At 42.9% G+C, this 14,387-nt stretch overlaps 1 protein-coding gene across 1 annotated transcript in view; it reads left to right on the top strand.

Moving 5' to 3' along the window:
* The window catches only part of prodhb (proline dehydrogenase (oxidase) 1b), a 139,002-nt gene that overhangs the window by 79,289 nt on the left and 45,326 nt on the right, over positions 1–14,387 (top strand). The window contains exons 4-6 of the mRNA XM_060907456.1: positions 7,479–7,628; positions 10,997–11,061; positions 11,157–11,273. Coding sequence (XP_060763439.1) covers positions 7,479–7,628; positions 10,997–11,061; positions 11,157–11,273 — 332 coding nt within the window. The remainder of the gene's footprint in view (positions 1–7,478; positions 7,629–10,996; positions 11,062–11,156; positions 11,274–14,387) is intronic.

A 14,387-nucleotide genomic window follows, 5' to 3' on the forward strand; every position in this document is an offset into this window, starting at 1 on the left:
CTGATATATTACAGAGCGTATTTCAAACACTCATAACTTGCTATAGCAGCGACAAAATAGCGATCAAAAATGCATTCCGATATTTAATAAAATGAGAAATAGAATTTTGATGCTAAAAATTTTGCCTTCAGTTCTGCTTCAAAGCATGTACGGGCTACATGGCCTTAAATCCATTAATTACTCTATTTTTAAAAAAAGCCTAATAAAACTGGAAGTCTGTGATTCAAATTCAGTAGCTTTCGGTCCACTGAACAAAAATAATTGTGTGTTGGGGAAAATTCTTTTTATGATCTACACTTGAAAAATCTGAAAGGCAGTCTAGCTTTAAATCTCAGAATTAACCTTTTATTTATCCATCCATCTGCTAATAATTGTTTATTTTTGCACAGCAGAAACCTTTTAAAAAGTTGCAGCAGTTTCAGAAAAGTGCGAAAAATGCTAAGAGGGAAATTAAATCTAAAATTAAAACTTATTTCCTTCCTTCCATGTTTCGGTGCAGAAAGCTTTCAAAATTTGAAAAAAAAAATCCACATTTTCAGAAAAGCTTTAAAAACCCACTCAGGAGTAAACGAACCCCAGTGAGATGAGAGCAGAGTGCTGTTGGGAAAATTAACCATGTTAGTGAGTGAGTGTGAGACACTTTACAACATGTTAAACCACAGAGATATCGTCGTGGAACTACATTGGACGATTACTGAGTTTACCCAGTGGGTGTCAAGTTTTCTTACAGTGCAACGTGAACGCAGCCTGATACTGATATCACACACAGCCACAATATCCAGAAGAGCCCTCTATCAGACTCTGAGTGTTTTATCTATTGCTGTGATCATGCCATTGTGGATTAGAAGGGCAAAATAAAGGAAATACTCCATCGAATAAAAAAATTCTGATAGAAATAATGCTGTTGATCATTGAGAGTTCAGTTTTATACAGTGCTGGAAAGAGGAATCGTTTAAATATTGACATTGGTTCCACATTATTTAGATAAAAATTACTCGAAAGACTGAAGGTTTCTTAACAGTATTGGAAAAATTAATGAACATCATCATGTATAAGGCACTCACACAACGTGGCATTTCAGTACAGAGGATATTACACAGTGGCACGAAGATGAATGAATGAACCCTTTATTGTCACTGTTACCAGTGAAACTGACCATCAACCTGTCCTTACAGACGGGGAACAGGACAGGAAGACAGGGATAAAAGAAAAAGAAACACAGTAGTAACATGAGGAAAGATGAGGAAAAAAGAACACCCCCCACTATGCTCCTATCAGGAGTACAGTGTGGGAGCATTTAAAAACCTCCGCACAAGCACACAATAACACAAGTACACTTTAAAACATGGGACTTGAGGGGGGGAAAGGGGGGAAGGAGGGGGCAATCAGGGGTGGGGGGGAAGGGGGTAGGAGGGGAGGGATAGAGGTAGAGGTAACCCAGCGCAAGCAAGCAGCCGTCCGCTCCTGCAGCCATGCAAGCGGCGCTGGTCACACACCCGCTTGTCACACTGGGGGTAAAAAACGGCGACCGCAGAAAATTGGGGAAGGAATGCGAAGAATGCGAGAGTGTCTCCCAGCAGTGACCTTCTGGGGGAAATGTTGCCCCAGCAACGGCCTTGATCGAGGCCGGTGCTGTTCAGGGAGCCAAATGTCGATAAGATAGAGATTGTTTGGTCTTTTGAACAGACGCAGTCTTTACACGTTCACACCACTCGTCCATATCTGTCCATTTCTGTTCAATTCAATTCCATTTGGTCTCCGAAATACTTATTCCTTGCAAAGCCGAAAGCGTCTCCAAGATGACAACCATGTTGTGGTTCAAGTTCTATAGCCACAGTCTGAGTGCCGACAGCTTTGCCCACCGCTTCAATCATATCGGGCAGCTTTGTGGGGCTTTGAACAGCTGTCACCGTTGTCTGATTTCCTCTATATACCAGGGCAATGCCTAATCCAATCAGCAAAAGTCTGGTAATCATGGTTCCGAATAGGTAGATATCTCCAATGTCCTCCACAGACGTTCCGGCAGGACAGGTGGGTTCCCCTGAACCCAAAAACTGTGTCAATTTCGTTAGGAGACCAGTTTATCAAATCCAATCTTTTTTAGTTTAGGAATTCAATGCGGAGAGAGTCTCTCAAAAAAAAAGTATAGGCAGACGAGACGAAACAAAGAGCACAAGCAGGAAAAAAGGAGAGGAGAGGAGAGCAGAGAAATGCGACTGCCTTCCGTGAGAGCATGGAGAAGAAGAAGATATGAAGTTTATCTTCGAGTGGTGAATGTGGTCTATATCATGCACGAGGGAAGCGAACGAGTGAAAATATTTTCAACACAGGAAGATAAACTTCATATCTTTGTGCCACCGTGTAATGTTCTTTATATTATATGGACACATCCACACACAAAAAAACACACAAGTTAATTAAAAGAATTTTAATTTTGAACCGGTTCGCCATTTTGACAACGCGCATCTAGTCAGCGGGAAAACACTGAGCGTGACGTTGTCAGAGTGAAATATCCGGAATTATTATACATACAGGACACTTTTTCGATGGGATAATAACACGTGTTCTATTCCCTTTTAGCGGGTTTCATTCATTTGGTTTGATAGCATGCAATATTGTTAGCATATCGCTTATCCTACGTCACTCTACCCAATGGAGAATGAGCATTGAATATGGTTTACGATATTGCATGGTTGTCAAGACAACATGACATCGCACGTCTGAGACGTAAAACTTGCATGCTAGTGAGCGACTGGGACAATTTGTAAACAAACATGGCTGCAAGGTTTGCTTCATTAAATACAGAAGATTTTGAGAGAATTTTGAAAGACAAAGACACGTTGAACACCCGAAAGGAATGTGTATGGATAATAATTATAATATTAATATTGGCTGGCTTTTTATCGTAGTATATCATATATATATTCCATTCAGCTACTCATCTTCGACTCGTTCAATATCATGCTAGCTGAATGGAATATATCTGACTAGCAGGTTACCCGGCGTTGCTCGGGTTTTGCAAAATTCTGGGTTGCCCCTAGACTTCCATGTCAAATTTGGTGAAGATCCGTCGAGAAATGGTGATGTTAACCCAAGACAAACAACAATCCAACCATCCACCACCCGTCAGCCCACTGGGGACCCCCTGGGGACCCCCTGGGGCCCAAATATGGAATTTCTGAGTTCCGCCAAATTGTGGCTTTCTCTTGTACTTACGTGCCAAGTTTAGTGAAGATCTGTCGAGAGTTTGTGTTGATAAATGTAATGTGAAAGGCATTGAGGGAGGGGGTGGGTGGATGTTGTGTCCCCCAGGGACCTCTCTGGGGGCCGTACATGAATTTTGTTTTTATCTGCAAAGTTCTGGGTCAGCTCCTGACCTACAGTACTTGCCAAATTTGGTGAAAATCCGTCAAGAAATGGCGACGTTAGGTCATCAGTAGTATCAAAAAACATGTACATACGTGTGTGTGTGTGTGTGTGTGTGTGTGTGTGTGTGTGTGTGTGTGTGTGTGTATGGGGGGGGGGGGGGGAGTTGTTGGTTTTTTGGGGGTGTTTTTTTGTAAACAAAAACCAAGGGAAAAAAAAAGAGCCAAAATGTTCCCTTTCATTACTGAGGTTAAAGGAACAGTCCACCGTACTTCCATAATGAAATATGCTCTTATCTGAATTGAGACGAGCTGCTCCGTACCTCTCCGAGCTTTGCGCGACCTCCCAGTCAGTCAGACGCAGTCAGACGCGCTGTCACTCCTGTTAGCAATGTAGCTAGGCTCAGCATGGCCAATGGTATTTTTTGGGGCTGTAGTTAGATGCGACCAAACTCTTCCGCGTTTTTCCTGTTTACATAGGTTTATATGACCAGTGATATGAAACAAGTTCAGTTAAAAAAATTGAAACGTAGCGATTTTCTATGCTATGGAAAGTCCGCACTATAATGACAGGCGTACTAACACCTTCTGCGCGCTTCGGCAGCGCATTGATATCTGAGCTCCGTATCAATGCGCTGCCGAAGCGCGCAGAAGGTGTTAGTACGCCTGTCATTATAGTGCGGACTTTCCATAGCATAGAAAATCGCTACGTTTCAATTTTTTTAACTGAACTTGTTTCATATCACTGGTCATATAAACCTATGTAAACAGGAAAAACGCGGAAGAGTTTGGTCGCATCTAACTACAGCCCCAAAAAATACCATTGGCCATGCTGAGCCTAGCTACATTGCTAACAGGAGTGACAGCGCGTCTGACTGCGTCTGACTGACTGGGAGGTCGCGCAAAGCTCGGAGAGGTACGGAGCAGCTCGTCTCAATTCAGATAAGAGCATATTTCATTATGGAAGTACGGTGGACTGTTCCTTTAAGGTTAGGTTTAATAATTATGTCAGTGGAAGGTCCTCACAAGGATAGTGAGACAAACGTGTGTGTTTCCTCTTTTGTCAGGACATTCTGATCCTAATGATTCACAAAACACACACACACACACACACACACACTCTTCTATCATTGTGGGGACTCACTGACTATGCATTCTCTAGCCCCTTATTCTAACCTTAGCCATCACAATTAAAGCCTAGGTCACAACCGGACGTACGATTTTTTGGCCGTGCGATTTTTGGCGTTTCCCAAATCGCTGCGGTTTTTTTTTTTTTGTTCGTGGATAAAGACGCACGTTGGCCGTAAGCAGTGTTGGGCACGTTACTTTCAAAAAGTAATTAGTTATAGTTACTAGTTACTTTTCCCAAAAAGTAACTGAGTTCGTAACGGAGTTACTTTGTCATAAAAGTAACTAATTACCAGGGAAAGTAATTATTCCGTTACATTTTGTGTCCCCCCCCCCCAAAAAAAAAAAAATTCAATTAGTGTAATCATAATAAAAGTAAATGTTAAATGTGTTTAATGACTGAAATGGACACTTAACAGAACCAATTAGTAACGTTATCTACACTATATTAATATTTTTGTGGGACAATGTGAGATAAGACATCTATCAAATTTAATATATTTTTGTAGTTATTAAAATTGTTACTAATTACTGGCCACTGACGAGGACAAACGCTTTGTTCCTCGACATAATGTGCATTGCACGTAGACATTTTTGCCTTTTATTTCAAGTAATGAAAAGTAATGCTGTATTTCCAGTGTGAAAGCGCAGTGCTGGGCTGACCGCTCGCCATCGCTGGGTCTTCTGATTGAAAGTGTGTGCAGTAGTGCAGTAGGCGTGGCCTACCTACGTATGTTGTCCAAAGCTACTCTGATTGGCTGACTATGCCGTTGTCTCGCGTCTCCCCGCCCCACACTAAAGCAGAGTAAAGAAAGGCTGAATGAGCAGCGTGCCAGATGAAAACAGCTTTAATAAAGTAACGCAGAGCATTTTATTGTAAGTAACGGGAACGGCGTTATAACGATGTAAAAAGTAATTAGTTAGATTACTCATTACTAAAAAAAGTAACGCCGTTAGTAACGCCGTTTATTTCTAACGCCGTTATTCCCATCACTGGCCGTAAGTTTGTCTTGCAACCTGAAAAAAACATAAGCACCCGTAGAGTTTGACAAAGAACCTCTGCGGCCAGTCTACAGCTTGAAAATCAGCACGTCACACGTGCGCCCTCCGTGCGTTTCTTGCGTTTTTTGCACGTAGACCGGCCGTAGGAGCACGTACGGCCGGTTGTGACCGAGGCATTAATGTTTAACCCCACCCCTCACCCTAACCCTAACCTGAACCCTAAAACTAAGTCTTAACCCTCAAACAGCCCTTTGAAGAAGTGAGGACCAGCCACTTCCAGTTCCCAAAAATGGCTTAACTCTCTCTTGGTAAAAAACATATTCCGGTCCTCAGTATGTAGTAAGTACAAATAAACACACACTTCGCTGTCCTTGTGAGAACAACATATTTATTGACAAAATTATTCCAACAATTTAATTATTTAAATGCAGCTAATTAATACTCTGCTTACACCTACAGTTTTTGTCCCGACTATCCTTGTGAGGGCGTCTGAGCCTCACCACCCACACACACACACACACACACACACACACACACACACACACACAGAGTAATTGATTTAAAGCTATTGAGAGAGAATATACTTTGTACTCACAGGTTGTTGATACAACTTGTATTTAAAAAAAAGATGAACGGAGGAGGGAAAGTGAATCAGAGTGAATGAGAGACGTGATGCACAGCACGACGCTGCTTTCTCTCAAATCTACTACACGCACCGTTTTGCCATTGAGAGCTTTGAATTAAAGTCAAGCCTTTATAGTGCTGTTTCAGATCGGGAATTTACACAGGATCCCGTGTTTGGCTGATATTTTCACGTCCATGTGAACCGTAACCTTGCGAGGTATTTAGATATTTCATTAGATATCCTTCAAGTCAAACTGGGAGATGTGGGTGGGGCTTGACCTTGCCCAGATCACTGATTGGTTAAATCTAGTAATCACTGACTCACCCTGGAAAAAGAAATTGTGCTGGTTTTCTGCCAGTGTTTTTAACTTTTTTATGCCTCCGCCACCGTAAGGTGCAGGAGGCATTATGTTTTCGGGTTGTCCGTCCGTCCGTGCATGCGTCCGTGCGTGCGTCCCGAAACCTTGTGAACGTGATATCTCAAAGGCTAATGAAAGGAATTTCACCAAACTTTCACCATTTGTGCGCTTTGGGACAAACATGAACTGATTAGATTTTGAGATCAAAAGGTCTAAGGTCAAGGTCACTGTGAGGTCAAATGTCTGTCCGCAAACCTTGTGAACACAATATCAACAAGGCTAATACAAGTAATTTCACCAAACTTTTTCACCATTTGTGGATTTGGGGACACAGTTAAAATGATTAGATTTTGAGATCAAAAGGTCTAAGGTCAAGGTCACTGTGAGGTCAAATGTCCGAAAACAATGTCTCCAAGGCTAATACAAGTAATTTCACCAGGTCACGATTACTGTGAGGTCAAATGTCCATCCCCAAATCACAACTTAATAAGGCATGTAGTCTACCAGACGGAGGCATCCACATCAACACCGTTGACGCCGAGTTCTCATCTCATCTCATTATCTCTAGCTGCTTTATCCTGTTCTACAGGGTCGCAGGCAAGCTGGAGCCTATCCCAGCTGACTACGGGGGAAAGGCGGGGTACACCCTGGACAAGTCGCCAGGTCATCACAGGGCCGACACATAGACACAGACAACCATTCACACTCACATTCACACCTACGGTCAATTTAGAGTCACCAGTTAACCTAACCTGCATGTCTTTGGACTGTGGGGGAAACCGGAGCACCCGGAGGAAACCCACACGGACACGGGGAGAACATGCACACTCCACACAGAAAGGCCCTCGCCGGCCACGGGGCTCGAACCCAGACCTTCTTGCTGTGAGGCGACAGCGCTAACCACTACACCACCGTGCCGCCCGGACGTTGAGTTCTATCTAGTTTGAGTATTTGGATACTGTAAGTCTAAGTGTGAATGTTGTGTCTATTTCATTTTCAGGAATGGATCATCGGGAGAGGAAGTTCACCGCCCATCGGAAGTTTGGTGATCGCAGGGACCGTGTAATGAGTGCTCGCACGTATTTCTATGCCGATGAAGTCAAATGTGACCAGCACATGGAAACGTTTGTGAAGTGCATCAAGGCGTCGGGTGAGAAATGAGCTAAGTGTTTAGTAAAACGTCTCATAATTTTCTGAAAAGGTGCCTCACACATGGAGTTGAACAACCTTCATGTAACACACCCAATCAAAATGAAACACAAGTAAATAAATACATAAATAAATAAAGGCAACATAGATGGTGAAGCAGGAAAAATAGCAGAGAATTTAGGGTCATGTGGCCCTAAATTCATTAATTGCTCTATTTAAAATAATAATAAAATTGGAAGTCTATAATTCAAATTCAGTAGCTTTCAGTCCTCTAAACAAAAATAATTGGGTGTCGGGGAAAATTCTTTTTATGACCTACACTTGAAAAATCTGAAAGGCAGTCTAGCTTTAAGCATTAAAATTTGTTGAATTTTTACCTCGCCCGGGACGGAGTCCACCAGGGGGCGAAGTACTGTTTTCGGTGGGGTTTCTTTGTTAGCAACATTATGGGAAAATGGCTGGACCAATCTTCCTGAAACTTTCAGGATAGATGGGCATTGGTCTCAAATAGAACCTCCAACATTTTGAGGGTCATCCGGTCAAGGTCACCAAAAATCGTGGGTATTTAATTAATTAATTTATATATTTTTTGCGATATCCTCCTTCATTTTCATCATATTTACTTTAAACCAATTCCAAAATGTTCATCTTTCAATTCTGCTTCCACTGATATGCTACATGACAGGGTATCTCTCATAGTTTTCTTCGCGGTTGGGGGTCAAATGTCAGGGAGGTCAAGGTCATTGCTAAAATTTGCATATTTTCCATTATAACTCGAAAACAGTTACAGATAGAGAGATGTTTATCATTATCAACATATAGGAAGTCATATATGGGCTTTCATTTGGCACCATGACCTTTGACTTTCTTTGTTTGTGTGTCTGCCTGTTAACAATCTAGCGTCTAGACGGTTGCACCGATTGACTTCAAATTTTCAGGGTAGGTGGGCAATGGTCCGTCGATTACCTGATTAAATTTTGGGGGTAATCGGGTCAAGCTGAAGGTCAAGGTCACCGGAAAGGTCAACCTTTCGGTCAAAATAACATATTTTCCATTATAACTCAAAAGCAGTTGCCGATAGATAAATGTTTACTATTATGAGCATATAGGAACTCCCATATGGCCTTTCATTTGGCACCATGATCTTTGACCTTGAGTGACCTTGAAAGGTCAAATTCAAGGTCACGGATTTTCAGAGGGCTGTAACTTGAAAACAGTTGATGGTAGACAGATATTTACCATTATCAACTTGTAGGTAGTGCCATCTGGGCTTTCATTTGGCACCATGATCGACTTTGAAATGTCAAACTCTAGGTCGTGGGTTTTCATAGGACTATAACCTGATAGGTGATGATTGAGAAATATTACCATTATCAACATATACTGTAGATATAAAATAAGTGCTGCCGGGCGAGGTTTGTTTTGCCTGGCAACGCTTGTTTTAGACTGGTTCAAAAGCTCGGAGAAGTTTGAAAATTACAGAACTGAAATGGGGCGGCACGGTGGTGTAGTGGTTAGCGCTGTCGCCTCACAGCAAGAAGGTTCTGGGTTCGAGCCCCGTGGCCGGCGAGGGCCTTTCTATGTGGAGTTTGCATGTTCTCCCCGTGTCCGCGTGGGTTTCCTCCGGGTGCTCCGGTTTCCCCCACAGTCCAAAGACATGCAGGTTAGGTTAACTGATGACTCTAAATTGACCGTAGGTGTGAATGGTTGTCTGTGTCCATGTGTCAGCCCTGTGATGACCTGGCGACTTGTCCAGGGTGTACCCCGCCTTTCGCCCATAGTCAGCTGGGATAGGCTCCAGCTTGCCTGCGACCCTGTAGAACAGGATAAAGCGGCTACAGATAATGAGATGAGATGAGAACTGAAATGTCCAAGGAGGAATTAAATAAACGTCTAAAGCTGTTCTATTGAGGTATTTCACTCACGTGACCAAGTCATGTGATGCTGCCATTTTGGACGGCACGGCTCGAATCAGTTTGAATGCGAGGAAGGCGACAAACGAAAAACCTAAAAGAAAAAGGAGCGAGATGCAGAAAACACCTTCACTATCCAGCGACGTAGGGCGTTTACAGGGCGAGCAGAGGGAGAGGTATTTGCAAAAATTGAGGTTAGCAGGCTTAGAGAACGACGTTTACCTGCTTCCACCAGGATTGTTCACTGACGTACGGAAGTACACGAAGCCCTCGTCTTTACCTGACTTCGGCCCACATGATCTGTATACCTATGTCGTTAAAAACCCATCGCCATACACAGGTATTGATCTGAAAGCGTATAAGAGTTTGGATACCTACAAATATTTTGTGTCAGGCCGGGTAACATGCCTACATCAGCGGGTCGTCCCTGGAGCCGGTGGTCGCCATCTGATTACAGCTAAGGTTTGTTCACGTTTTCATTTACTTTCGGTCCTCAGGATAAACAAAATGTTATTAAATGTCATTGAAATAACTTCTTAGTCTGTTGAGACATGGCCCGTTATAAATTTGCTGTTACCAGGCAATGACCAAGAACTGTATTATTAGGGTCGGTGTAGTTGTAGCAGTGTATTAGCAACTAGCTGTTAGCACTAGCTAATGTCAACAACATCATAGCTGGTATGTTACTGTAGCAATGTTTACGTTCAGTCATTTGGATGACTGTTAAAACCTTTCAGTCTCAAGTTTTTCCTTTACTGGATTTACTAGTTTACTGAGCTAGCACGCTCGGGCAAGCCGGGAGCTAGCGCGCACTAGCCAGCCGGCCGGCGCACACTAGCTCAGTAAACTAGTAAATCCAGTAAAGGAAAAACTTGAGACTGAAAGGTTTTAACAGTCATCCAAATGACTGAACATAAACATTGCTACAGTAACATACCAGCTACTGTTGTTGACATTAGCTAGCTTGCCGTCCAAAATGGCGGACACTGGGGCGTCACGTGACCCTGTGACGTCAGGTGAAATACCTCAATACCTCAGCACAACAGCAAGACGGCACTTTCTACAAAAAAACACACTAAAATCAATTTGTGCAGCCATCGATAGGTTTTTAAGAAGTCCGCCTAAGCGGAAATGATTTTGTCGGACGTTTTGTACAAAGATTTTATTTATCGAATTTGTAAGTAAGTAAATAAATAAATACTCTGTGTTTCTCAAAATCCAGTGAACGTGGATAGAATAAAACAGTTTTTCCACTCAATCTCGTCGTACATGTCTTTACAGCGCGATCAGCTCATGTACGACTCGATTTCACGGAATAGTTGTTAAATATGCTCTGGGTTTCCATTTCTGCTCTTCCTGATGGTTGACTTTCGGACTTTTAATGCTGGTTAGCAATATAAAATTGAGCTGAAAATCAGAAAAACTCACACCAGCTCTACATTTGTTCTCCACTCAGGTGGAAGTTCTGAGGACGGTTTCTCTGCCATTAAGATGACTGCACTGGGACGTCCACAGTTCCTGGTAAGATGGAGATCCAGATATTATACCTCGGACATTTTTACCTTGATGACGCTGAGGGTTCTTTTTCTTTTTTTTTTTCCACTCCTGCCATCTAGCTGCAATTTTCCGAGGTGCTTTTGAAATGGAAACGTTTTTTCAGTTTCCTGGCAGCGCAGCAGGGGAAAGACACTCGAGAGGTGCTGGAGCAGAAACTGGACCTCGAGCAGCTGCAGGTAAAGACACAGCTAATGCTGAGAGTACAGTAAAAGTTTGTACACCCCTGCTTATTCATAGGTTTATTGTGTTTTGACTAGTGCTGTCAAAAATGTCGCGTTATTAACGCGTTAACTTGACTCAATTTTAACGGCGATAATTTTTTTTATCGCGGGATTAACGCTCTGTGACATGATGTAGGTTTTTCATAAGCTTTTGAAACTGCCAGGAACTTGGAACAGAGACTTTGCTTAGAAAAACGATAGCAGTTTTAGACTATAATGCCACGCCCTGCACAGCCAGAGTCCTCTGCCCTTCCCCGAAGAGCCACGGTGCTCGGCTTAGGTTTTGTTTTCCCATCCGTGGCTCCAGCCCGACTTTGCAGTGGCTGTGACAAGACGTGTTATGCTCTGCAATAAAAAAAAAACAACATTGGTACAACCAGTGTTCGAACTATGCCGATATTTTCGGGGGGGTCCCTTTTTTTCCCTTGGGGGGGGTGCTTGCGCTTGTCTCAGAGCGCGGCTCTCCATCGCACGCTCACTTCGGATATGCAAATGCTTCCCGTTACACACGATTGCTATGTCAATAAACATCATTTTGCCAATATTTTAGAGACCCCCCAACATTTCCCAAATCATGTTTTCAAGGGATCTCATGTCTGTTTCAGGGGATCTCGGATCCCCCGAGTACCCCCGTAGTTCGAACGGTGAGCAAGCCCATTCACTTTTTTATGCTGATAAGAGAATTACAATGGTTTTTCATGTGACAAAAATGTGCGATTAAATTGCGATTAATCGCGAGTTAACTATGACAGTCACGACATTAATCGCGATTAAATATTTTAATCGCTTGACAGCACTAGTTTTGACCATTTTCTACAATACTGAAGACATTAAGACTGGTAGATTGGCATTATCTTAACCAGCTTCATGAGGTAGGCACCTGGAATGCTTTTCAGTTAACAGGTGTGCCTTGTCAAAAGTTAATTAGTGGATGAGTTTCTTGCCTTCTTAATGTGTTTGAAATCATTAAACAGTAAATAATAAAAATACTAAATAAATTAATAGCCCTATTCCACAACTATAGTAATTCATACAGTATTAGGTCAAGAACCGAACGGCTAAGTAAAGAGAAACGACATCCATCATTACTTTACGACATGAAAAGGTGACGTTTAATTAATATATATTTTAAAAAATAAAAAAAAATCATTGAATTAGAAGGTCTGTCCAAACTTTTGGCTGGTACTGTACAGAGATGTCCACAAGCGCCGGGGACCAGTGGTTTTCTCCACCTACACAGACGGTCTGCGCTGGCTAGTCGATCCCAGACCAAAACAAACAAAAAAACACTTGCCTTTCAATATACAAACAATTGATTTCATCTCCACTGTCCATAATTTGCTGCAAATCTAATTATTCCACCATGAAAATATGTCTTCGACTCAGGTCTAGCATGACCAGAAGCGACGCCATATTTGTTGATCGGTTTTCGTGCTCTGATTGGCTGACGATTTCATTCGGTTTTCACAAAATGCCACCGAAGAAGAAACTAAAACCTTCCGTGGGCCAAATAAGTAAAGTCTGTTTTCTGCAGGTTTGTACATATAAATCGTAATTAATATTTTCATATCTAAGAATTGCTATTTTCATATCCAGAAACTACCCACAGTGCCTAAGTTCACACAGAGATGCCTAGTCCCTTAGCTAAGGCTTCATACTTACAAAGTGCAAGTGCAAAGAACTAATTGTGTGCAAATATTTATGCTGAAATTAAAACTATACAATACATAATACCACACCAGAAGCACATCAAGTACATTACACATGCACCAAATAAGCTCATCATGTAGTTATGTTGCCGAGCCAGGCAGCGTACTACAGAGGATAATGCCGCTTTTCCACTACAAACGCGGCTGAGTCGGGCTGAGCCGTGCCGTGCTGAGTCGGGCTGAGCGGGGCTGTTGGAGTTGCATTTCGACTACAACCGCGCTGAACTGTGCTGGCTGGAAGTGGGTGGACACATTGGGTGGAGTTAGCGAAAGTGGGTGGACGTCACGTGATGTCGTTAAGCAGCGCAAACAGTGACATCAGTGAGCTTTTAAGCGGTAGTCTCACGACCCGAATACTAAACAATAAACATGGAGGACATGGAGTCGTTAGTGTTGCTGGTCTTGGTGCTGTGGCTTGTTGTCACCGACAACGCCAACAGATACTGGCAAGAGCGTATAGATGAGGCGAGGCGCATAAGGCTTCAGACATTCTCGTAATTCGTAATTCTTCTTCTTCTGGGTTTGCGGTGTTTACAGATCCCAGCGCGCTCGCGGGGCGTGTGTGGGCATGTGAGGACACTCCTCCTCACCAATCAGTGCACAGGGGAGTGTCTGCTCATGCCCCCAGCCTCACTCGGCTCGCTTTGGCTCGCTTCAGCCCCACTCCAAAACCGTGCGAGTTTTAGGGGCTAAGCAGGGCTGAAGCGAGCCGAGTCGTGCTGTTCTTTGGTAGTTGAAACGCGAGCCGTGTCGGGCTGAAGTGAGATGAAGCGAGCTGAAGTGAGCTGAAAAAGGGTAGTGGAAAAGGGCCATTAGTGAGAAAGCCAAACACACACACACACACACGCATCTGGATGGAAGTTTCATACATATTTTGCAAGTATTTTACAAGGAAATGGTTAGTAATTTATTAGCTGAGAATGCATCAGGAGCCACCAGAAGGCATGTAAATTTCAAATTTTTGAAAACCCTCCAAGCATTATCACACCTTTGGCACTGCAAATTCTAGAGCCACCTATGATTTTTTTGTTTTTGTTTTTGTTTTTTTAAGCTGGCTACTTCAGATTTTCTGGAGAACCCTGACTGTACATCTGAATACAGGAGAATGCATCCAGAAGGTGGAAAGTGAGGGTTTATGGTTATTTAACACAAAAGTCTTTTCGCAAAAATCCAACGTCTTTTAGCACAACTCTAAGGCCCTGTCCACACGGCAACGGATTCAGGTGAATCCGATAAAATTTTTTATCGTTTCGGCCTGGCGTCCACACAGCACCGGCGTTTTGGGTGCCCCAAAACGATATTTTTTGAGAACGGTTTCCAGAGTGGAAAAATCTGGCAACGGCGCCGTTGCGAAGTCGTC

Source organism: Neoarius graeffei, chromosome 24 (assembly GCF_027579695.1).
Source record: "Neoarius graeffei isolate fNeoGra1 chromosome 24, fNeoGra1.pri, whole genome shotgun sequence".
NCBI lineage: Eukaryota > Metazoa > Chordata > Actinopteri > Siluriformes > Ariidae > Neoarius > Neoarius graeffei.